The sequence below is a fragment of the Podarcis liolepis genome, assembly GCF_965112155.1.
Source record: "Podarcis liolepis genome assembly, chromosome: W".
Lineage (NCBI taxonomy): Eukaryota > Metazoa > Chordata > Lepidosauria > Squamata > Lacertidae > Podarcis > Podarcis liolepis.
Genome location: NC_139568.1, coordinates 5,027,412 through 5,051,870, shown reverse-complemented (window position 1 = coordinate 5,051,870; position 24,459 = coordinate 5,027,412). Strand labels below are relative to the sequence as shown.

The 24,459-nt window shown below is 49.3% G+C and overlaps 1 protein-coding gene across 1 annotated transcript in view; it reads right to left on the bottom strand.

The window, feature by feature from the left end:
- LOC310697809 (inositol polyphosphate 5-phosphatase OCRL-like) overlaps nt 1-24,459 on the bottom strand; it is a gene marked incomplete at its 5' end in the record, with an annotated part of 43,899 nt that overhangs the window by 15,091 nt on the left and 4,349 nt on the right. The window contains 5 exons of the mRNA XM_083484441.1: nt 9,634-9,687; nt 15,335-15,477; nt 15,585-15,705; nt 16,423-16,605; nt 18,421-18,452. Of these exons, the coding sequence (XP_083340567.1) occupies nt 9,634-9,687; nt 15,335-15,477; nt 15,585-15,705; nt 16,423-16,605; nt 18,421-18,452 (533 nt within the window). The remainder of the gene's footprint in view (nt 1-9,633; nt 9,688-15,334; nt 15,478-15,584; nt 15,706-16,422; nt 16,606-18,420; nt 18,453-24,459) is intronic.

Here is a 24,459-nt window from a genome sequence, read left to right as displayed (position 1 = left end):
AACTTGCGGTAAAAGTTGGCGAAGCCGACGAACTTCTGGACCTCCTTCCGATTGCGCGGGCTCTTCCAGTCCAACACCGAGCGGACCTTGGCGCTGTCCATGGCGAGGCCCTTGTCGGACAGCTTGTAGCCCTGGAAATCCACCTCCGTCACGTCGAATTGGCACTTCTCCAGTTTGGCGTAAAGTCTGTGCTCCCGTAGTCTCTGCAGGACCTCCTTTACGTCCCTCTCGTGAGCCTCCTGCGATTCCGAGAAGACCAGGATGTCGTCGAGGAAGCATACGCACTTCTTGTAGAGGAGCCCCGCTAACACGTGGTGCATAAATGCTTGGAAACAGTGGGAGCCATTTTGGAGACCAAACGGCATAACCTTGTATTCATAGGTGCCCAACGGCGTAAACATGGCCGTCTTCCACTCATCGCCTTCCCGCATGCGTATAAGGTTGTACGCGCCTCGTAGGTCCTGCTTGGTGAATATCCTCCCCTTCCTCACCGTAGCGAGCAGGTCGTTGATCTTGGGCATGGGAAAGGCTGTGGGCTTTGTCCTGGAATTTATGAGCCTATAATCTACGACCAGCCTCTTTTGGGGCGTGTCTTTCTTCTTCACGAAAAACACGGGACTGCCCCCCACTGCTTTGGATTCTTGGATGAATCCCCGCTGCAAGTTGTGCTCTATGAACTCCCTGAGTTCCTGCATTTCGTCCTCGGACATGGAATACAGCTTCCCCGTCGGCAGCGTCGCACCTGGTAGGAGGTCAATCGCGCAGTCATAGGCCCGGTGGGGGGGCAGCTGGTCCGCTTCCTTCTCGCAGAAGACCTCCAAAAACGCCTTGTACTTTCTGGGCACCGCCTGCACCATGCCTAGGTGTAGCTGCTGTCCATCCTCCTGACCCTCCTTTTCCTGGCCGGTCTGGATGCAGTGTTCTACGCAGTAGGAGGAGCCAAAGGTCAGCTGCCGCTGGTACCACGCTAATGCCGGGCTGTGCCTATCCAGCCAACTCATGCCCAACACTATGGGCGTGTCCGACAGGTGGGTGACGTTGAAGCTGATGACTTCGCGGTGATTTCCAATTTGCATCACCATAGGTGGTGTTTGCTGTACCACCTGTCCGCCCAGCAGCTTCCTGCCATCGACTGTGACGACATTTAGTGGCAGCGTGGCCGGCAGTAGCGCTATGCGATGCTGCTTGATGAACTCCACCCCCACAAAGTCTGCGTTACTACCGGAGTCAATGGTAATAGGGACTTCCAGGGTGAATCCATTTGGCAGCTGGAGTGATGCGGTGAGCTGCACCACTGGTTTGGGTGGGAGGGGGTCTGTGGGCTGCAAAATCTCTGGGGACTGCTTCACTGACTTGCCTGGCTGGGCCCCAGTGCCTCTGCTTCCAGCCAGGCATTGTCGTTTCCCTGAAGCTGCTCCCCCTGCTGCACTGCTTCTTTTACTGTTGCCAAGGCTGCAGTGTGCTTCTGGATCCTCTGGGGACACTCTTTGGCCATGTGTTGTGCACTGTCGCAGATGTAACACTTCCTGCTCCCTCTAGGAGTCTTCGCCTTGACTGCTCCTGGTGCTAGGGCTCTGGTTGCTGTCTGAGCCTTGGCACCACCTATCTCCATTGGTTCTTCTCCCTCCCCCAGCGGAGGCGTGGAGTGCGCGCGCCCTAGTTCCCTGGGTAGGAAGGGAGGCGCTCTGGCGGGTGCGCGTGCCAGACGACCCTCATCCCTGTTCCAAGGGCGTTCTTCCTGGCGTACTCCTATCGTGAGCGCTCTCTGTACTACCTCTGCGGTGGTGCTAGGTCTGTCCCCCCTTGCCAGCTCATCTTTCACGGAGCCATTCAGCCCCTCCCAGAATAGATCCCTCACTGCCGCGGAGTCCTTTTCCCAGCCCAGCACATTCAGTAACGCAAAAAAGCGAGAGTGGTATTGTCTCACCGTGGCTTTGCCCTGCCGCAATCCATGCATTTCCCGCCTGGCCACGTCTACGTCCACGGTTGATTGAAAACAAGCGTCCATGGCCGCGATAAACGCGTTTGAATTCCGGAGGGCGGGGTCATCTTCGCGCCATAAATTGCGCAGCCAGGCTGTAGCTTCCCCATGCAGGTGGGTTATTATGAAGCCTACTTTCTCCTCCTCATCTCTAAAGTCTTTCCGAAGCAAATTTAGTGCATAAACGACGTCTGCTCTGAAGCTGGGATAGTGTTTCAGGTTCCCATCGAAGTGGGCTACTATGCTGCCCCCCCGCTTTCCGAGGCCAACCCCCTCCGGCCTGGGTCCCGGCAGCCCTTCCTTGCACACACGTTCCCACCTGGCTTGCAGATCTCTGCAGCGCGCTTCTGCTTCCTCTTCCTTCTTTCTGGAGGTCACTACTTCTGCGTAAAGCTTCGAGACTGCCTCCTGCAGTGCTGCCAGCTGCGCCTCCGTAGTCATGTCTGCCTATCTTCGTGAGCTCGCAAAAAAAAAAAAAAAATTACGCAGACGGAGCTTACTGTCAGGGCTGCCTCAGGTCCCAGCTCACAAAGGACCAACACCAGTTTCTCTTTATATAAAGAAGTCTTTATTGAAGTTCATTTTCGGTTTGACAGCCGCGGCGCGCAGCCCTACGTCTGAAACCCTAGACCATTGAAGCTCCGTCTGAGTCCGTTCCTCCCCGACACCAGTTTAAGACCCTTGCCTTGCTCCACCTCCTCCTTTGCTCTCTCTTCCGCTGGGTCCTCCTGCCCGCTGGGGTTTCGCCCTTCCTAGGCTCTTCTGACGCTGATTCCCCGGATTGTTCTCCCTCCCTCTGGCGGGCTTTAGGACCTGGTTCCCAATCCGGGCTCTCTGCTGTCCCGCGCGCCTGTACATTTGAACTTGGCACGCGCGCCCAGCTCCCAACCTTCCTTCTGACCGTTACACTACTCCTGTCACTGCTTTCCTCCTCTTCCGGGAGGTTAGCTGGCTCTGACCTCTCCTCCATTCCCCCCTTCTCCGATGGAGGCATGGTCAGCCCTGACTCATCTCCTCTCCCTGCTGGAGGAGACGCTGGCCCTGACACACGGGAACCTTCCCCCCCCCTGCTACGCTCTGGTGGGGAAGCTGGTCCTGATCTCCATCTGCCGCTTTGGGAGTCCCCGCTGGTCCCTTGCTTCTGGTGCGTCCCCCCTGGGACCCCCCTTGTCCTGACCACCGGCGCCCCCTTCTGGGAATTCTCTGATTCGCTGGAGAGGCTCATGGAATCCCTCGGATCACTGTCATCCCCCCCCCGCTGTCCTCAGATTCTTCCCATTCGCTCTCCATCTCCTGTCTCCGCTGTGCCTCTGTCCCTGAGCCCCTGACAGTTACTTTCTTTTTTTTGCTTTTTCTTGTTTTTTTTTGTCTGTTGTATCTGGGTGATGGTTTTATATATAATTGGTGAATTCAGTGTTTAAAATCCTTAATAAATATCTTTTTTAAAAAAAAATAGAAGCTCCCTCCCATCAATGGTGGTTACTTGCAAGGGGAAATCCAAAGGTAGCAAGTGAAGCTGGTGCTCTAATGCAAAGTCCTTGCTGAAGAAATTGCAGGAGCTGCCTGAATCCAGCATCCCCTGAACCTTGACTGGGTGCCCGTTCGGGAGTTCTAGCACCACCTCAATGGCTATAGCTGCCTTTGGGGAATCTGGTTTGGGCACTTTTACTGGTTGCTGGCCTGGCTGCTGTGCCCGTTGATTGGCAGCCAAGCGTTCCCGTTTCCCTGCTCCTGTGTCTGTTGCACCTCCTCCTCATCCCCCACGGCTCCCACCATTCCTTGCCAGGCCTTTCTTTGTGGGCAGACTCTGGCAAAATGTCCTGGCCGCTGGCAGAGTACATTTCTTGGTCGTTTTTACGTCCTTTCCCTCTCTCTTGCGACTTTCGCTGGAGCTTGAAGCCTCCCGGGCGCGCGCACCACCTATTTCCATTGGCTCCGCCGGCGGGGAAAGCTGCCTTGGTATCTTAGGAATGTGGTAGTCATGACAACGCTGCTCTCTGCCTTCCCGCCTCTCCTGAGCCCGCGCTTCCTGCCTCACACCAATCGCAAGTGCAGCTTTGGTCAGCTGGTCCATGGACTGTGGGCGGGGTGCGCGCGAAAGCTCATCCTTGACCGTTGGTGACAACCCCTCCTCAAACAACATTTGTATGGGTTCAGAGTCCAGCTGCCACCCGAGACGGTGAACTATCATTGCAAAACGTTACCAGTAGTCTCTAACTGACTGGTCTCCCTGTTTACAGCTCATCAGTTCCCGTTTTGTCACGCTTTCCACAATATCGCTGGCAAACATCGCGTCCATCGCCTGATAGAATTTCCGTACGTCCTGCATGGCTGCATTCTGCATCGCCATCAGGGGCCTGATCCATGCCCTAGCCCCATTCTCCAGGTGACCCACGATATAAGCCACTTGCGCTTCATCGTCTGCAAAATCGCTATGCTGCAATTTCAAGGCGTATTCTATTTCTGTTCTAAACGCTCCATAATCTTGAGGTCTCCCCCCAAACTTATGCACCAGTCCCGGTACCTTCCTTGCTATGGGGGTTGGCTTGCTTTGGGCATCTTGAGACCATCGTTCGTCCAGCCTCGCTGTCAAGAGGGCTATGTGCTGTTCCAATTCGCGGTTTCTCTCCGCCAGCGATTGTCCTCCAGCAGCCCCTTCCGTGGCTCTGACTTCTCCTGTCTCACTCATGATGCCGCCTGCTTGTTGTGCACGAGCAACTTTCGGTGACAGACAGATTTCTGTAATGGTTGGGAGTTACTCGTGCGTAAACCTTCCCTTTTGGAAGCTTGGTTGCATAGTTTAAACTGTTTTGACTGCACAGCCCATCTCAGCGTGGCTGCCTCAGTCGCTAGCAGAATCTGTCTGTGGGCGTTTCTTAAACCTTTGCCAGCATAAAAGCTGTTTGACACCCAATCGTCTCCGCCTCTCATTGCGCGGAAGTCTTCTGCACAGGGAGGTCGTGGGTAGTGGAGGACCAGTGCTCTCCTCACTGACTTCCAAGGAAGAATCCCGGAGCCCTTCCACCTCCTCTGCCATTTGCTCTCCTGGATCCTTGGTGTTACACTGATTTCCTTCCCCCTCTATCAAGTTACGTCTCCCCCTTGTGCTGGTACCTTCCCCTGCAGAATCGGAGAGCCTCTCCTTCTCCTGTTGCTGTGATGTCAGTTCCCTGACAATCAATGTTAGCATTATGAACATTCTTAACCTTGTCACAAAACTCTTTAAACCTGTCTAAGGCTTCTTGTGGTTTCTGCAATATATATACCCACACATAATGAGAGAAATAATCCACACACACAAGATAATATCTTGCATTGCCTCTAGATGGTGCTAGAGGACCAATCACATCAGCATACACTCGCTGAAATGCCCTGTCAACCTTGGTCGCCTTCTTGACGTCCTTCGTCATACCTGCAAGAGAAATCATGTTAGATTCAGATGCATTACAATTTATGCAATCACTTTGATCAAAAGTCAACAAATACAGTCCATCTTTCTCTCTGGCAAAAAGATACAGCTCTCCATCTTTGAAGATTTTGCAGCTTTCTCTATCATAGGACAAAGTCAGTCCTTTCTTTGCGATCTGCGAAACACTCAGCAGATTGAACTTTAAATCAGGAACCAAGTACACATTGTTAATAGTCAAGTTCAGACTCTCAAGATACACAGTTCCAAACCCAGTCGCTTTCAGCTCCTGGCCATTGGCCTGTTTCACAGTGAAGCTTTGCTTCTTAAACGTTGAAAACAGATCTTTGTGCGATGTCATGTGTTGCGTGCATCCCGTGTCAAGAACAAGAGTGTTCTCCGTTGAAAATGCGGTTTTTGTTGACAGCGATGCCTTTGCAGGTTTCACCTGGGACTTGATACGACTTTTGCCTGACGCCTCAGGCTTTGCAGAGCTCCCCTTTCCTCCTTTCTGTTGACGTGGCTTCTTACAGTTCCGCTGAAGATGCCTAGTCTGTCCACAATTGTAACAACGGACAACGTTCAAAGCAACAGCCCGTTCTTCACTCGCAGTAGCAGTTGGAGTGTCAGAACTCCGAGCTTCTCTCCCCCTGTCTTTGACATCTATTGCAGCAAGTCTGTCTCTCTCATTGAGAATCACTGAACAAATTCTCTCCGTCGTAAGATCTGCGGCAGGTAGAGAACCAAGCTGACTTGCAACTGTTTTATAAGTCCGATTAAGGCTGTTAATAATCATGAAGCAGAATATCTCTTCCTGAAGAGGGAAATTGCGTTGCGCCATCTGCTGGTGTAAGAAATTCATCTCTGTCAGATGCGCTTGTACATCTCCATCAGGCGCTAGCCTTAGATTGGTCAGTTTCTAAAATCAATCAATCAATATCCTTTATTCGACCGATAGTCAAAAATAAAACACAATAATTATAAACTATAACATCATCGGGGTACATAAATAAGGTAGGGCCACAGTACTAGACCTCTCACAGATAACCCACATCAAGGCATTCAGTTATACGTTTCCGACACTTGAGTGCCAGGAAAAGAAATTTAGCCACTGACAAAGTTGTTTTCCCAGAAGACTTATTTAGCAGATATGCTGTCTGCTTTCCTCTTTGTCGGGAACTGAGCTGGGGTAAGTATGGGGTTATAAGATACTGTCTTAAGTCATTGTAGCTGGGAATCAGTTTCTCAAAATGCAGCAACGCTGAAGAACCAGCATCTCTTTGATGTATTCTACGCAGCGTTTGCCAAATCTCACGCGCGTATTCCAAATCCTGAATATGCACGAGTTGATCATCTGAGATACACAGAATTATGGCCGTCCTGGCTCTCACATTCTGTGAATTCCAACCTGGCGTTGGTGCAGCAGGGATGGGGTTATCAATCACCCCAAAAATCCTCTGATTCTGAAGCAGGACTTTCATCTTTACAGACCATGAGGAATAATTGTCATTAGTCAGTGGAGGTGGGTAAGGTAAGCCTCCCCCCTTCTTGGTATCCATTTTGAATCCAAGCCTCAGCTCTCACTCTCAAGCCTGCACCTGGCAGTTAAACGCAGGCAGCTCCAGAAAGTCCCTCCAAGAGCAGTGAGACTATAGACAAAACAAACACTGGAATTTTTACCAGTGTTTTTCCAGCCTTTTATAGTCCCAGCCCCTCTTCCGTTGGCTAGTAAATTACCACTTTACTGATGTTTCGTTGCTTAGCAACTGGACATTCCAGGCTTGAGCAGCAACCTTTATCAGGCCCAGGAATGCGAAATATGCAGGCTGTTTTACCGTGCTGTTTTCATCCAAAAGCAGACACTCAGTGAACCGAAGAATGCTTCAATTCGCGTTCACTCTCACTGCCATAAAATCACCATACCTTGAGGGAATCCGTTGCTCAGCAAAAACACCTTCACCAGTGCTCAGCCGTCCTTGTAGCTTCCATCCGCCCGCTACCACATTCTTTCTTTATCTCATTGCAGAGGATGAAGTACGATTCATCAACCTCTCTTGCTGCTTTCATGGATTGAAACCATTGGCTCTGTGCTACCAGATGTCGGAAATCAAGCCTTTATCAGGAGAAACTGGCAACTCTCCCAGGCACCCGGCTTGGTCTCCTGTTGACCTCCCTGTCTGCTTTCCCGGCAAGATCCAGGCAGAGGTCGCGATAGGCGATCCTTCTCAGCGTGAGAAGAACACACCCCTCTTTCCTGCCCCCCCCCGGCAGGGGAAGGAGATAGACAGAAACGTATTTACATGCCTTTATTTCTGTCTTTGCAGCGTTACAGAAAACATGACTGCTCTCTTCATACTCCTGCAGTCGAGAGAGAACAAACACTTCCTGTCCAGCTCATATTACACTCTGAGCTAATTCCGGTGCCCTCTGCACTGTGAATTGACTGTCCCTCTGTTTCCCACGGAACAGTCCCAACATTCCCATTATGTTTTGTTTTCAAGCTACCAGCAGCTCATGGCTGCATTGCTTCAATATCGTAACAAAAGGGACCCCTGACCATTAGGTCCAGTTGTGACCAACTCTGGGGTTGCGGCGCTCATCTCGCTTTATTGGCCAAGGGAGCCGGCGTACAGCTTCCGGGTCATGTGGCCAGCATGACTAAGCCACTTCTGGTGAACCAGAGCAGCACACAGAAATGGCGTTTACCTTCCCGCCGGAGCGGTACCTATTTATCTACTTGCACTTAGATGTGCTTTTGAACTGCTAGGTTGGCAGGAGCAGGGACCGAGCAAGGGAAGCTCACCCCGTCGCGGGGATTTGAACCGCCAACCTTCTGATCGTCAAGCCCTAGGCTCTGTGGTTTAACCCTCAGCGCCACCCGCGTCCCTACTAGTAGGTTAGCCAAGTGCAAAAAAGGGGTATACCTGCTGAAATCCTATCTTATACACACTTATTAAAGGTACAGGATGCTTGTGCATTTTTGCCCCATGTCATCTTAAATTACTTTGCTGCATCACGCAACAGGAAAATCCTCTAACTCAGGAGCAGCAGACACGTGGCCCTCACAATGCTGCAGAACTACAATTCCCATCATCCCTGATTACTGGCCATGATGGCTGGAGCCAACAGGAACTGCAGCTCAGTAACATCTGGCAGACCACAGGTTAGCCATACCTACAATATGCAATGTTATATGTACCAATAATCCATACAAACTGTTAACAACCACCAGAATACACCCCGACACTATGAGCAACTGCAAAACCATCCTTTTGCATCCTACGTTGGCTCCCTGGACGTTTCTGAGCACAATTCTGAGTGTTGGTGCCAACCTTTAAAGCCCTAAATGGCCTCAGCCCTGAAAGAGTGTCTCCATCCCCATTGTTCAGCCCAGGCATCAGGGTCCAGCACCGAGGGCCTTCTGGCGGTTTCCTCACTGTGAGAAGCGAAGTTACAGGGAACCAGGCAGAGGGCCTTCTGAGTAGTGGCACCTGCCCTGTGGGACACCCTCCCGTCAGATGTCAAGGAGATAAGTAAATATACAGCCTTTAGGGAAGTTTTTAATGTTTTATGATGGTTTTGCGTATGTTGGAAGTCTGAGGCTGCCCCCCCTTGCCTTCCTTGCAGCATCCTTCTCAAAGGGCTAAGGCATGACTACTCTCACAGAGTTTAAATCCACCATAAGGTGCAGCAATCAGGCCTCTGTTTCAACACAAAATACCAATGATCCTTATGCCAAGTGGGAGAAAGGTCGTCAACATGATGAACACACAAACCTTGGAGAGAAAAATGTAAAACAAAAAGCACCAGCAATTTAATTGGACTTAATGGAAGTATCTGCTGATAAGAACATGTGAGCAACGCAGATTTTCCAGATCGATGCAAAACCTAGAGCAGGAAACCTTAGACCTTTAGATATTGCTGGACAGCAGCTATGCTGGGGTTGATGGGAGTCCAACAACATCTGGAGCGTGTGCTGAGCTAGGAAAGCCCTCTAACTGGGAAATTGCAGAGCAGTCCTACTTATTCCAAGGCAACCCTCCAACTTAATTGGGACTTGCTTCTAATTCAGGTTGCACAAACCTGCAACCTTAAAAAGCATTTGTAGAAGTCGCAGTCATCCTATGTTCTTTGCTCCTAACTGTCTGAAAGTGGTTTCTCTAGCCTAGGCTGGGGTATCCCAGACAAAGGAAATAAACAGGGCAATATCCTAAACCACCACATATAACACAAAGATGTCTCTCACCTGGCCGTAGGTCAGAAGTCTCTGAAGCTCATTTTTAGTGATCAGATGACAATGCTGGAAAAAAGCAAAGCAACCACAGCTACAGGCTAGCTCACGGGGGCGGGGGACAGCCTGCTGCCACTTCCTGCAATATGTAGTAAGACTGATAACTAGGATTGGGCAGTATGATCATATTAGGCTAGTGCTCTGTGAACTAGACTGGCTCTTGAACTGCTTCCAGGCCCAATTCAGAGCATCCCATTTGGCATTTCAAGTGTTTCAAGGTTTGGGAAAAGGGTACCAGAAGAAGGCCCACTTATGTTTGCACTGCCTCTCCACTGACTAGAATCCTTTTCCCAGGGAACTCCTGCTCTTTCAAGCATGGCAGGGCCTTTTCAGTCATGGCACCCGACCTTTCAGAATAATCTCCCAAAGAGGTTCACCTGGCCCCTGCTTTGATGTCCTTTCAGCAAAGACTTTTAGAATTTCCCAATTTCCCCTGGTTCTTTAATTCATGGGCAGGGTGCTTGTGGCCCTCCAAACCCTGCTGTAGTACACAGGAACATAGGAAGCTACCTTATATTGAGGCAGACCATTGACCCATCAAGCTCAGGACTGACTACATGGACTGGCAGCAGCTTTCAGGCAGAGATCATGCCCAGCCCGATCTGCACACACTGGTGACTGAGCCTGGAACCTTCTCCATGCAAAATGGCCGCTCTGCTTTCGCGTTACTGCCCTTAACAAACTGCAACTCCCACCCCGATCACTGGAGAAGTTGCCCACATTTGCTATAATCTAATCTAATACATCTCTGCCACTCGGTTTATGTTGCTCTCTACTGGCTGCACTAGTAGAAACCTTAGTGTTGCAGCTGCAGCAACAGGGATCGCCGACACTGCACCCTCCTGGTGTTGCTGAAGTGGAACTCTCATGAGCCCCAGTCAGCAAGGCCAATTCTTAGCAATTATGGGAATTTTGGTCTATCAACATTTGGAGAGCACTATGCTGCCTGCCATAAAGAAGGCTGGTCACTGAAGAATTGATGCTTTTGAATTCTGGTGCCGGGGGAGACTCTTGAGAGTCCCAAGGACTGCAAGAAGATCATACCTATCCATTCTGAAGGAAATCAGCCCTGAGTGCTCACTGGAAGGACAGATCGTGAAGCTGAGGCTCCAGTACTTTGGCCACCTCATGAGAAGAGAAGACTCCCTGGAAAAGACTCTGATGTTGGGAAAGATGGAGGGCACAAGGAGAAGGGGACGACAGAGGACGAGATGGTGGGACAGTGTTCTCGAAGCTACCAGCATGAGTTTGACCAAATTGCGGGAGGCAGTGGAAGACAGGAGTGCCTGGCGTGCTCTGGTCCAGAGGGTCACGAAGAGGCGGACACGACTAAACGACTAAACAACAACAAATGCTGGGACTATTATGGAAAAGGAGCAATGCGGCAGTGAGCTGCAGCTGGCTGGAATGCAAAACAGGATGTTGATGTTTGGGACTGTACCATGGGAACAAAGGGGCACCGGATGTTAGAACAGAGTGTTTTTTGACCTGTTCTGGAAGTACAGGGCTGGAGTTTCTCTCTCTGCTGTTGGAGTCTGATGAGAGCAGACGCGTTTCTCTGTACTGCTGCGAAGACAGAAATAAAGACATGTAAATACATTTCTGTCTATCTCTTTCCCCTCCCTGGGGGAGGCAGGGAGGAGGGAAGAGTGGTGTGTTCTTCTCACACTTGAGGAGGATCGCCGATAGTGACCTAGCCTGTATCCTGCCGGGAGACGCAGACGGGGAGGTCAACAAGGAGCTCAAGCCGGGTGCCTGGAGAGTGGCCAGTTTCCCCTGATAAGGCTTGAGAATCCAACAGGGACTTCCGGGTTAGCACGATCGACTAATGGCGGATTCCCTCTGAGCTCCGGAGGGAATCGGCTCCGTAGGATCGGGTCTTGCCGCTGCGGCGACACGGGGACCCTTAAAAATCACAGGCGGGGAAGCCTGTGAACCTGGTGACTCGGCGGGCACCATTTGCGCCCCCCCGACCCGTGAAGGAGCCTTTTTAAAGGCTTCGGAACGGGAGACGGGGTGAGTGGCGCGGTGCTGTGAGTCGACTGCTTCTCCTACGGAGTGAAGCCGCATGCCATGGTCGGAGAGCGCTGACTTCTTCTTGTGAACAATTGGACTCTAAAGCAGTAACCCATGAGTAGTACGGAAATTGGACTTTCAAAGGAAAATTTTTTGTTGAATTAGGCACGATCGGGGAAGGCATAAACAGGAAGTCAGTCTCCCCGTCTTATAAATAATCTAAAGCAAGGACTAACTAACTAAGGTCGAGAGGATTTTTTCCTTCTTATTCACTAAAAGATATTAATTTCAGGATTTGGCAGTTTAAGTAATTTTTACTGGAGGACAAGAGTTAATTTTTGGAGCTGAAGTGTCACCCCCCCCGGACCCGGGAGTGATCCGCGAGAAAGCCTGTTGGAGAGATATTGAAGAGCTTGACAGCTGTCAAACTAGCTGTCAAGACGGAAAAAGCGATCTTTGTTTTCTGTCTCTGCTGGATATATTTGCTACAATTTGGTTATATTTTGTTGAAAACAAGGAAGAACCGATACAAACTAACTTGATTTTTGGATTTGAACTGGATGGAATACTAAGTAACCAAAATCCCTCTATTTTTTAAAAAATCATATTTATTGAAATTTCCAAAACTCAAAAAAGAAAAAATCAAAAGAAAAAGAAAAAGTAAACCTTTACAATTTAAGCCTTATTTTCATTAACATCTTTCCAGGACTCCCCATCCCCCTCCCTATTGTATTCCCCTTTCATTAATTTGGTTCCACAAGTTCTTACTCCCAATTTAAAACTTATTTTGTTTAACCCACTATTCAATTTAGTTATATAACCACTTTCCCTTTACATTCCACCATCCCTCATCATTAAAAGAAAAATTTTCCCCCAAGGTCCACCCCAATTTCCTTCCACTAATTCCCTTTTTTGATAAACACGTCCAATCAAAGTAAAAAATATAAAAAGGTTCAAAAAATAGTTGTACACCCTTTGGATTCCAGATCTCCCCCCACCCTTCCCCGGTTTCGATTCCCCATGTCCATCAGTCTATCTACTGTCAGCCTGGAGATCTCACGTCCATAGCCGGTTTTTTTCCTTCCAGTTCCACCTTGCCGGGTTTTTTTGTTTTTTTAAAAATAATATTTAACTTCAGACACCCAGTCTTAAAGAGGCCCCTGACAGGCCTTTAGTTTTCCTTGGTCTTTCACAATAATATGGCTCCTCCCTTGTTCTTTCCAAGTCGTCATCAGTCCTTTGTTCTTTTTTTTCTCTCACTTTCTCAGGTTTCTTTTCCTGTTCCGCTGCAAAAACGTTCTAATTCAAAAGTTTGATACCTCTACAGGGGTTGCTGTTAGTTCAGGAACAAAAACTTACGTCCAGTCCCTTCCATTCTTCAATAGATAATTCTATTGTCTCCTTTAATATAAACACCTCTGTAGACAAAATACTGTTTTGTTTTTGCAGCTTTCCCAGAAGATAACAAGTCCTGTGCAATTCCAAGAATATTTTTCCACTTACGACCGTTCTTGTAATGTCCCAAAGCCCCTCTAGGGGAATTATGGTAACTTTGTTTCCTCAAATCCAAAAGTCAAATTGTTATTCCTTATTTTCAACAATTTATATCCAAATTGTAACAAAACTAACCAGCAAAGTCCTCATAGCAAAGTCCTCTTTATATTCTCCAACTTTGACAGCTACTTTGACAGCTGTCAAAGTCTCTGTCTCTCTTCGCCAGGCTCTCTCACAGATCGCCCCAGTTCCCGGGGGGGTTGCACTTTCACTCTCACCATCCACTCTTCTCCTCCAGCACAGTTCTTATAATTTCCCATCGTGGAATTAATAATTTTTATCAATAAACCGAAGCAAGCTCCTTTCTCGACCTTAGTTGCCAAATCCTTGTTTTAAAATGTCTACAATAGGGGGGAGACTGACTTCCTTTTTGGATCTCCCCCGCTCGTGCCGAATCCGGGAAAAAAAAATTCTCCTTTTAAGTCTGATTTCCAAATTACTCACGGGTTGTTGTTTATAGTCCAAATTTTCAATAGAAGAAGTCAGCGCTCTCCGTCGAATGGCATGCGGCTTCGCTCGGCAGGGAAAGCAGAGGACTCATAGCACCACGCCACCCCCATCCCCCGCTCCGTAGCCTTTAAAAAGGCTCCTTCGTGGGTCGGGGGGCGCTAACGGTGCCCGCCGAGTCAACCATGTCCACGGGCTCCGTGCCCGTGGTTTTTGAGGGTCTTCGCGTCGCCGGCGCGGTAAGACCCAACCCCTGCCGAGCAGGCTCCCTCCGGAGCTCGGAGGGAGTCCGCCATTCGGCGATGGCGCCAACCCGGAAGTCAGTAACCAAAATCCCTCTAGAGAGGGTTTTGGGACATTACAAGAATGGCTGAAGGAGGGAAAACTCAAGCTAAATTGGACAGAATTTTCTTTCTCTTGGGAAAGTTACAAGGCCAAATTGATGTTTTGGCTACTAATGTTGCAACCCTGGACTTAACAGTAAACAAGTGCATTGAATTTGATAAGGACTTGATCCAGGAAGCTCATGCAGCTGGACAAGAGGAGAAAGTTGAGAACTTTGAGAGTGTGGAGAAAGAGACATATGTTGCTTCTGAGGAAAGGGAAGGAGGAGATGTGGTGTTGCAGATGACAAAGGAGAGCCAGAGTCCTGACATGATGGCTACAAAGGAAAACAAGAATTGGATGATGAAAGCCTGGTCCAAATTGGAGACTGAAGAATGGAAAGATCTCTATATGTGGAGATCTGAAGATCCAAGGATTATAATTTTGATCAAGGTGAAAGCTGGAGCTTCGGGGACATTTGGATTTGAAAGGAATAAGAAACAAGATTTGGGCTCCACTTTTAAGTATGGTGGTCTGGCTGGAGGAAGCATTGTTCCCATTGGATTAGAGCATCTCCAAGATCTGGTGTTTATTATTAAGGACTATCAAAAAATCCGGCAGAGAGGAACTGAGAGACAATTAAGGGCCTCGGATGTGAGATCTCCAGGCTGATAGCAGACTTTGAGATCTTGTATAGAATGTCCTGGGAGATTGAAGTGATTCTTGATGTCTGAAATCACAAAACAGAGAAACCAGTAGGAGAACACTTCAATCTCCCAGGACATTCTATACAAGATCTCAAAGTAGCTGTTTTACTACAAAGGAATTTCAGAAATAGACTGGAAAGAGAAGCTGCTGAATTGCAACTCATTACCAAACTTAAAACCATGGAGAGACCTGGTCTGAACAAAGACATTGGATTCTTATCTCATTATACATGACTAAGCCATTTCTCACCTTCTCACCCCTTGCCTTTTCCTGTAAGACCTATTGCAGTCGTTAAGAGTCGTCAACAGGCTCATCTCAGCTATCTGCCAATCTCCCATTCCCACCACCCTTCTGAGTAATACCCCTCCCCACCTTCTCACTATATAGAAGGGTCTGGCAACTTCTGTTTCAGTGTATCTGAAGAAGTGTGCATGCACACAAAAGCTCATACCAAGAACTAACTTAGTTGGTCTTTAAGGTGCTACTGGAAGGATTTTTTTTATTTTGACTATGGCAGACCAACACGGCTACCTATCTGTAACAAGCAGGAAAGTTACAGAAACATGACTCAATTTTCTTCTCCAGATAGCAGAGACCAACAAATTACATCCTTGTAATCCTGGTTTCGGCGCTCAAAGTCTTCCACGTGGGCAGCAAGGTGGGAATTGACCATGCAGAAGCTGGTATTGTTGAAGACAAACCTCACGGCCACACACCCCTTGTTACCCTGCAGGGGCGGAGCAAAGATGCCTGTTAGTGAGCAAGCAGGAAAGAAGGGGAAACTGGTTGGCAGAGATTAGAAAAACAGATAGACAGACAGAAAGATAGATGTAGGGAATTCCGCTGTCAGGGTCTACTCCCCATCTTCCCCATGGTGCCTGTGCCCACTGTCTCCCTCATCACTTCCTTGATGCGGCTGAGCTGGTCCTTCTGGACAAAGATGAGCAACATCATTCCGACTAGACGGACCAGCTGCACCTAGAAGATTCAAGGTACTGGGATGTCTACCAGCTCTGTTCATTGATTGCTGTCCTGGGCCGGCTGGATGCAGATAGGAGTGGCAGGTGGCACCATCTGGGGATCCCCCAAGGGAAGAAGGCTCAGAGCCAGGGAACTGGTGGGGGGACGACGAGGCTGAGTCGTAAGAGGGAGAAGAGGGAGCAGACTGTGAGCAAGAGGAGGTGTTGGAAACTGAAGAGGCAGGAGGGCAGGAAGATTCTGTGGCAAACAGCAGCCCAGAATCTGAGGCAGAAGTGGAGGCTGGAGGCGGGGGTCCAGAGGCAGAGATCAGGCAGGCTGCTGAAGAAGCCAGGGGGTCTCCCCATCCTGCTGTGATCAGCTCCCCTCCCTGCTGGTCTCCCAGAACACAGAGAAATTAAGAGGATGGAGCAAAGACAGGCAAGGTGTCAGAGTCTCAGGTTGCTTGGGAAGGACCAGGGGGAGGAGGAGACTTCAGAGAGTGGTGGGAGGGTAGCAACCTTCGGCCTTCACAACTACCTCACTGGGGCAAGACCTGTTGGGAAAGGTTTCTGTGATCACGAGGCCTGCACGGTTTGGGTTTCTATGAATAAAGAATGTTGGCTTCTTTTGAATAAAACACCACTGACACCAGGTGTTTTTTCTTGCTGACCTCCTCCTCACTCCAGCTCCTGACAGCTGTCTGGCTGCTGAAGAAGTGGGTGGGGTTGGACTTACTTTCTTGTACTTGGATTTGGAACGCAAAGCCTTTTCCACAGCTGTCAGCCACTCTTGCTCCTTTGTCGAGTCCAAGTAGAAGAAAGCCTCTGTGCTCAGGTCCAGCTCCTGGAACCAAATGCCCAAGTGCCAAAGAGAAGGATGTGGAACTGCAGGAATAGGACTCCAATCGGAACAGACGTGCTGGTTAAATATGCAAAGACAACAGGAGTGTGCAAGGGCAGGCAAGATCAGGACCAAGAACAAATAAGTAATACCAGCCACTTCTTCCTCAGCTTAGCTATTCGGGGCCCCAAAGGAGCTTTGCTAATGAAAGAAAAAAAGCTTTTTCCTTGTATTTTTTAAGATGTGTCAGCCAGCCTGATATCTAAGAACTATCCCAGTAGCCACAGGCAACCAGAAATTCTTTGAAGGCAAGTGAGTTGGTTGATCTCTCCATTCTTCCTTCACCTGGCAACCTGGTTTCCAGGCTGGCTTTCCGGGAGAGGAAAACCACCTCTCAGATCTGCTGTGCCAAGCTTGTTTGCTAGAAGATTACCTCGTAACACCCTTGTCCTCTTTGCAAACCTCCTAGATGGCTAGCCTTCTGTGTTTCCATGCTGGCCATGAAGGAATGGGCATTCCCGACTCTGAAAACAGCACAGAAATACAGCCTGTCTAGTAAAGGGGTAAAAAGAGCAAGCTAAACTGCCTCTGTAAAACAGTAGGATCTGAAGCTGCTAACCACATACTGATAAACATATCATAAAAGCAGACATGAAAAACAAATGGCCACTGGGTACTACTAACAATGGGACATGGGTGGCGCTGTGGGTTAAACCACAGAGCCTAGGACTTGCAGATCAGAAGGTCGGTGGTTCGAATCCCCGTGACGGGGTGAGCTCCCGTTGCTCGGTCCCTGCTCCTGCCAACCTACGAGTTCGAAAGCACGTCCAAGTGCAAGTAGATCAATAAGTGCCGCTCCGGCGGGAAGGTAAACGGCGTTTCCATGCGCAGCTCTGGTCCGCCAGAAGCGGCTTAGTCCTGCTGGCCACATGACCCGGAAGCTGCACACCGGCTCCCTCGGCCAATAAAGTGAGATGAGCACCGTAACCCCATAGTCGGCCACGACTGGACCTAATGGTCAGGGGTCCCTTTACCTTTACCTTACTACTAACAGTACAAGGAAATAACCAAAGCAAAAACTCAAAAACTTTGTTTGAAGTAGTAAGCTTAGCATTATAAGGATGACCCACACCAAGTGTTGGGGGGGGGTCACACCTCCCCGTCCCCCAGCACAGCTTTTAGGAGGAGTTCCAAAGGTTTTGCTTCAGTTTTGGATTAACTGCATCTTGTCACAATGTCTGAAGCTGCACAAACCGCTTCATTTGAACCATGGCTCATTGAAACAAGCCAACTTCCAATCGTGGGTTTACAAAGCTGGTAAAATTAACCACCTTAGGATCTGGACACACCAAACTGTGGTTAATTTAAAATCCAAGTGGAAGCTTCCCAATAGGCTTGGGGTGGTGGAGAGGTGTGCAAACCTAGAGGAGAGGCTGCCGTCCTGCTCATAATATGAAGCCACGGTTCAGTATGTGGCACCAAGGAAAATTGCCCACCACAACTAATACTTTCAATTACCCACCCATGTGGCCTGAGTGAACTTTGCCTGGCACCCAACAATAAAGCTGTCATGTAGATGTCGTTTTCTCCAGCCCCAACTCTGATACAGGTTCCACTGGTCTTTGCACTTTTGCATGATCTGACCTGAAATTCTGGGTGTTGACATATGCCTTCTCTCTCTTGGCGAGGACGTGCTTGATGAGTCCCTCTCTCTGTCCGGACTACGTATGTGTGGAAGGCACAAAGAGCTTGCGCATAGTGTGGGTCATTGGGGTTGCTTCTTGCTCATGCTCTCCTTGTCACGGATACGCCTCAGGGAGATGAGAACAGAACTCAAGTAGTCCTTAAAAGCAAGGAGGCGGGAGGGCACAGTACACCTCTAAGGCAACTTACAGCCTGCTTGGTGGCAGCGGTGGGAGTGGAGGCTGTGAGGAGAATCAGAACTTACAGGGTTAAACAGTTCTGAGTGACGTCTCACATTCTGAGGCGTGGCTATGTTTCACATACGGGAATCTTTCTCTGTGTGTGAGTTCTCTTTCGGTTTTGACTGAGAGGCGAGAGGATGTCTGGTTTTTCGCCGGGCTGATTTACGATGTTATTCTACACAATAAAAGACTGTTGGAGATAAGCAAGAAGCCTGCGTGCAGTCTGAGATATTACCCACACACGGCAACAGTTTCTCCCGCTGCTAAACTCTGCTGAGACTAAGCTAAAGAGGGCTAGGCACAGGAGCGCAGTGGCGCAGCAGAAATGTGCCGGATGCCATCATAATTCCACAGGTTATGGAAGTCAGCCAAGCTTTGGAAGCTGTTGCCACGTCGTGCCAGTGTGTGGGGGAGCCAGCTGGAGCCCTGCCGAACGTTTGAGGCAGTGAGGCTTGCTGGGGAGGATCTCATCTTCGGGACCGGGTGCCAGGAGGAGCTGCTGTTACGTGAGTAGGCTCAGCCCCGGGGAGGAAGGCAAATGGCTCAGCCCCAAGAACATGGCTTTGAGCTTAAGCTGCCATGTCAGAAACTGGATAGCCAAAATTGGCTGCAGTGGAGCTTTCAAGCAGAGCTGTTGTTGGTGGGGGAGCAGCTGTGGGACGTTGTCCAGCCACCACAGAAGGCAACTGGGAAAGCAGAGGCTAAGAGAGCTGCAGAGCAAAGTGAAGTTGAGAAGTGTGTGCTTGCTTTTTTGGCAGAAAGTGTGGATGCTCATCTGGTGCCTGTTGTCCTGGGTGCAAGAAGGCCAGAGGCCGCTTGGCTAGCACTCCAAGAAGCTTGTGGAGCTGGAGTGGGAAGCAAGGGCCGAGAAGTGGCTGCATCCGAAGGGGAGAGGCAAGATGGCGCCGGCCACATTCTTGAGAGCCGATACACAGCTGGGAGGAGCTGGGAGCCCCCACAGGGGGGTGAAGGGACTGTTGCTGCTGCTACTGTTGCTGTTGCTGAGCCTGGGAGCTGTGTGGATGCTGCAATGTGTCTGTGTGAAGAGCCTGGAGAGAGGCCAAGTGTTGGGAGCCCTTTACCCACCAGAGGGGGTGCAGGAAAGCGTCCTGGGAGCCCCGTGAGCAGAGGGGGGGCCACACCAGCAGAAGACACAATTCAGGCTTTTTCCATTCGGCGTTGTTTTGTCTGTGGGTCGGGTGACCATCTGCGTCGTTCCTGCTCGCGGAGAGCCAGAGAGGCCGGGCAGGATGTCTCCAAGGTCGTTTCCCATGGCAGTCAGCCAGGTTTACATGGCAGCCAGTCCAGGAGAGGAGGCCAGCATGGGAATGTGAAGGGAGGACGTGACACAGGAAGTGAGGACGGTTCTTATCACCTAGCTGCCTCCATGGCAACGCTGCGGGACAACTCCAGTGAGGGCAGAATGCTGCGTTGGGTCATCGACTCAGGAGCCAGCCATCATCTGATGCCAGCGCCACCTAGTGGCGAAATGCAGAACTGCAGGGTTGTTTCTAAGAGAGTTTGTGTACTGGTCCAGTAAACGCTTCCGCTGCGCCACCAGCAACAGCTCTCTTTGCAGAGCATTAATTAAGTCCAGTGCAGAGATTCTTGTTGCAGTACAAGCTTCAGAGTCTCAGCAGCAAAGAAATAACGACACAGGGAAGCCTGTCTTTCCAAAGACAGGTTTATTGCAGAAAGATAACAGAAACACCTCCGGAGCTTTCAGACATTTTTGCTTCACGCCCCACACACAGAGAAAACAAACACTCTTTATATACTGAGCAACTTAACAACTTAACGAGCTTGACTACTTAAAGTTACATGACATTGCTAACTTGCCAGCATCTTAGGTTTCACACCCTAACAGTTTCAACTGGGAAAACAGTTGTTTTTGCTGATGGATCACAAAGACCTTTAACTACCGTGGGAAATGTGTTTGTTTCTTTTTTACAGGCGGAGCTGGAAGTCTACGTTGTGCCAGAGAGGCATTGTTGTCTTTTATCTGTACCTGCTCTTGTAAAGGAGGGTTATAAGGTTTGCTTTGCAAATGATGTTTTGTTCCATTTCCAGGGGTGGGAGACAACTGGTCAGTGTTGCATGTCAGAACAACCTCTTTGTTCTGGAGACACCTCTGGAGGGTAAGGGGGACGCCGAGACAGCACAGGCGAAGTGTGCTAATGTTCCCATTCATGATTCTTGTGTTCACTTGTGGCACAGGAGAATGTCGCATGGCTGTTGGGAAGATATCCAGAAGTTGCCCCAATGCACTGAAGGTTGCAAAATGAAAGCATGCAGTAAATTCCTAGATTGTAGGGCATGCAGAAGGGCAAAGGTAAAAAGGTGCAGTTATCCCAGAACGGAGAGGGTAACCACAAAGCCTTTTGAGCTTGTGCACACAGACCTTTGTGGTCCCATGCCAAGGCCGAGTCTGGGCGGGGCCAGGTATGTGCTGATGCTGACAGATGATTTTAGCCAGAATGGCTGGTTCTTCTCGCTGAAAGAGCAAAGCGAGGCAGCGCAACTGATCAAAGACTGGGTTGCGGCGGTGGAACTACAGTTTTCCACCAAATGTGCAGGGCTTCAAGAGTGACCAAGGTGAAGAGTTTACTGGGTCTGCTCTGCAGAGTTTTTTCCGCCAGAAGGGAATACATCACAGGTTGACGGTTGCTACTTCTCCTCAGGAGAGGGGCGTGGCAGAGCACAGGAGTAGGACACTGGCTGAAGCTGCAGACATTCTACTGTTTGACTCCGGTTTGCCTCAGGGTTTTTTGGGGGGAGGCTTGGAGAACGGCCAACTTCACGATGAACAGGTCCTATAGCTCTGTTATAGGTGACACACCGCATTTCTTGTTGCACCGGAAAAAAACGCAGTTGCATTTCTTCCATGTGTTTGGTTGCGAAGCCTGGGTGCTTGTGCCAAAGGATCAACGAAAGGAAGGTGACCCGAGGTTCCAGAAAATGATCTTCTGTGGATATGAGCCTGCGACAAAGGGGTGGAGGTTTGCATATCCAGAAGGTGATCAGTCCAAGCTTCTAATCAGCAAACATGCTGAGTTCTGTGAGCTGAATGGTTGGTCAAGGCTCCATGAGAGTCCTGACGTTCTCTCAGAATGTCTGTCTGATTCTGAGGAGGAGGGAGAGGCAGAAGCTGAACCTGTTGTTGAGGACCAGGTCTCTGAACAGGGTCAAGAACAGGGTTGGGCATCTCCACAGGTTGTTAAAAGAGAGCCCAAGAGTGAGCCTTCGTCTCCCGTTAGCAAAGTGCAAAAGGCCCGAAGACGCAGTAAGTCAGAGGGGGAGTCTTCTGGTGTAGGAGACACACTTGCTGACCCCAATGGGTCAGAAGGAGCACCTGAGACTGTGCTCAGACGTTCCGCACGCACAACAAAGGGGGTGCCACCTGAGAGGTTTCAGGTCACCAGCGCGTGGGTTGGATTCGCACAGTGCGAACCTGGGAGTTTTGAGGAGGTTCAACAGTTGCCTGAGACAGAAGCCAGAAAGGGGCAAGAAGCAATGGGAAGGGAGTTGAACTCAAAGAGGTCTGTAGATGTGTGTTCACAGTTCCCCTCAGGATGCGAGACGAGAGGGGGTGTGAGGAGAATCAGAACTTACAGGGTTAAACAGTTCTGAGTGACGTCTCACATTCTGAGGCGTGGCTATGTTTCACATACGGGAATCTTTCTCTGTGTGTGAGTTCTCTTTCGGTTTTGACTGAGAGGCGAGAGGATGTCTGGTTTTTCGCCGGGCTGATTTACGATGTTATTCTACGCAATAAAAGACTGTTGGAGATAAGCAAGAAGCCTGCGTGCAGTCTGAGATATTACCCACACACGGCAACAGTTTCTCCCACTGCTAAACTCTGCTGAGACTAAGCTAAAGAGAGCTAGGCACAGGAGCGCAGTGGCGCAGCAGAAATGTGCCGGACGCCATCATAATTCCCGGCGGGCACTCATTTGCTGATTCTGCAGCTTTCATTCCTTCTCCATGAAGTTATCCTCGAATCCCAGAATTCCTGAGAGAGGAAAAGACTTCTGAGGTTAGAGAGGCTTCAGAACCGTTTGGGGACGTTTTGGGAAAGGAACTTAGAAAATACTTAACTGCAGGAAAATGTTCCTGCCTCCCCACAGCACCACATTTGTCGGACAGTTGCCTCTCAGCTTATGCATGTTTAGGAAGGATTGTGGAGGCAACAGGTCCTCCCCTCAAGGCCTTTTCCTCTAAAGGAGGTAGACTGATCTTCTCCAATCCTCTGGCCACTGCTGAGTTTTCCAAACTTTCTGGCATATTGTGTGTAGCACCTTAACAGCATAATCTTTAACAAAATTTAATAGTTCAGCTGGAATATCATTACTTCCACTGGCCTTGTTATTAGCAGTGCTTTCTAAGACCCATTTGACTTTGCTCTCCAGGATGTCAGGCTCAAGGTCAGCAACCTGTTGGGATACTGCCAGGGAGATAAAGTCCATCATGGCCCCAAGCCGTGTGCCGGACGATCCATCGATCTCCGGTAGCGATTAGCGCCATGAGTTTCCTGAAAATACCTTGCCACATTCCAGGGCTCGGGCACACTCTTATCAGCAGATAAGAGCACAGCCAGAAGTCGCACTCAGGTAAGCATTATCTACAGACTTTATTCAGCGTTGATCAGAACAAAGAAAGACATGACTGTTCTGCGTCAGTGTCTCCGACAGAGAGAGAGAAACGAAAGCAATAGGAAACATAAACATCCTGTGAACAGGAAATACACAGGCTCTGTGACTTACAAAGCCTGCTCCCTTTTAAGGTGGAACGGAAATATCCCAACATCCTCCCCCTTTCCGTGTAACCTGTAGTACCTGTGGTTCAGCCCAATTGCAACCTTTGTACGTAAACCTTAAGTTGTTCTCTGTTAACAACCTTAGACAACAGATCAGCAGGAATTTCATTTCCTGGCATGTAGGACACCTGAATGAGTCCTTTCTGAATACACTCCCTTGCACGATGTAGCTTAATCTGCAAGCACTTGGTCCTTTGCTTGCAACTCTCTGAGTTCAGCAAAGCCAAACACGATCTATTGTCTTGATACACTTGTACAGGACATTTCACAGACACTCTGATGTCCTTAAACAGTTGCAACAACCATTCACAATCCATGAGTGAAAATGACAGAGCATTGAGTTCCGTTTCACAGGAACTTAGGCTCACTGTTGTCTGCTTCTTGCACAACCAGTCAAACAGGCAGTGGTTGTACATGTAGCATACTCCAGAAGTGCTTGTACCATCCGTGGTGTCACTTCCAAAACTTGCATCTGCAAAGATTTCAAGACCTCCAGTCTTCTGACTGGTGAACCTCAGCCTGTAGTGCATAGTCCCTTTCAAATAGCGGGCTATGCGCTTCAGAGCTTTCCAATCCTGAACAGTAGGATTGTTGGCATGTCTGCTAAGCAGGTTACAACTTACAGCTATGTCAGGTCTTGAGCATCTAGCAATGAAATTCAACTTGCCTAGAATGCATCTGTACAGCGTTGTGTCAGAAAACGCTTCAGCAGTACTGTCTACCTGGTAACCTGTCACCATCGGTGTGTCTGCTGGGTTTGCATCAACCAAATTCAACCTGGTTAATACATCAGCAATTTTCTGTGTTTGGTGTACCAGAAAATTACCTGCTTGGTCCCTCTCCACCTGCAGAGAAAGATAGTTGGATACCTCACCAAGATCCTTCATGTCAAAGTGCTCCTTCAGCTGAGCTAGGGTGCTTTGGTACAAAGCCTGATTCTTCCAAAACATCAGAAGATCATCAACAAAACATAAACAATACAGTTTGTTTTGTCCCTCCTCCTTGACAAACACACATGGATCAGCTTTGCCCTGGTGAAAACCTAGAGAAAGCAACGTCACAGTGAGTTTTGTGTTCCAACACCTGGCACTCTGTTTGAGACCATATAAGGATTTCTGCAGTTTACAGACCATTCCCTTCTGTATCTGCATCCCGTCAGGTGGAAGCATGCACAGCTCCTCGTTCAAAATC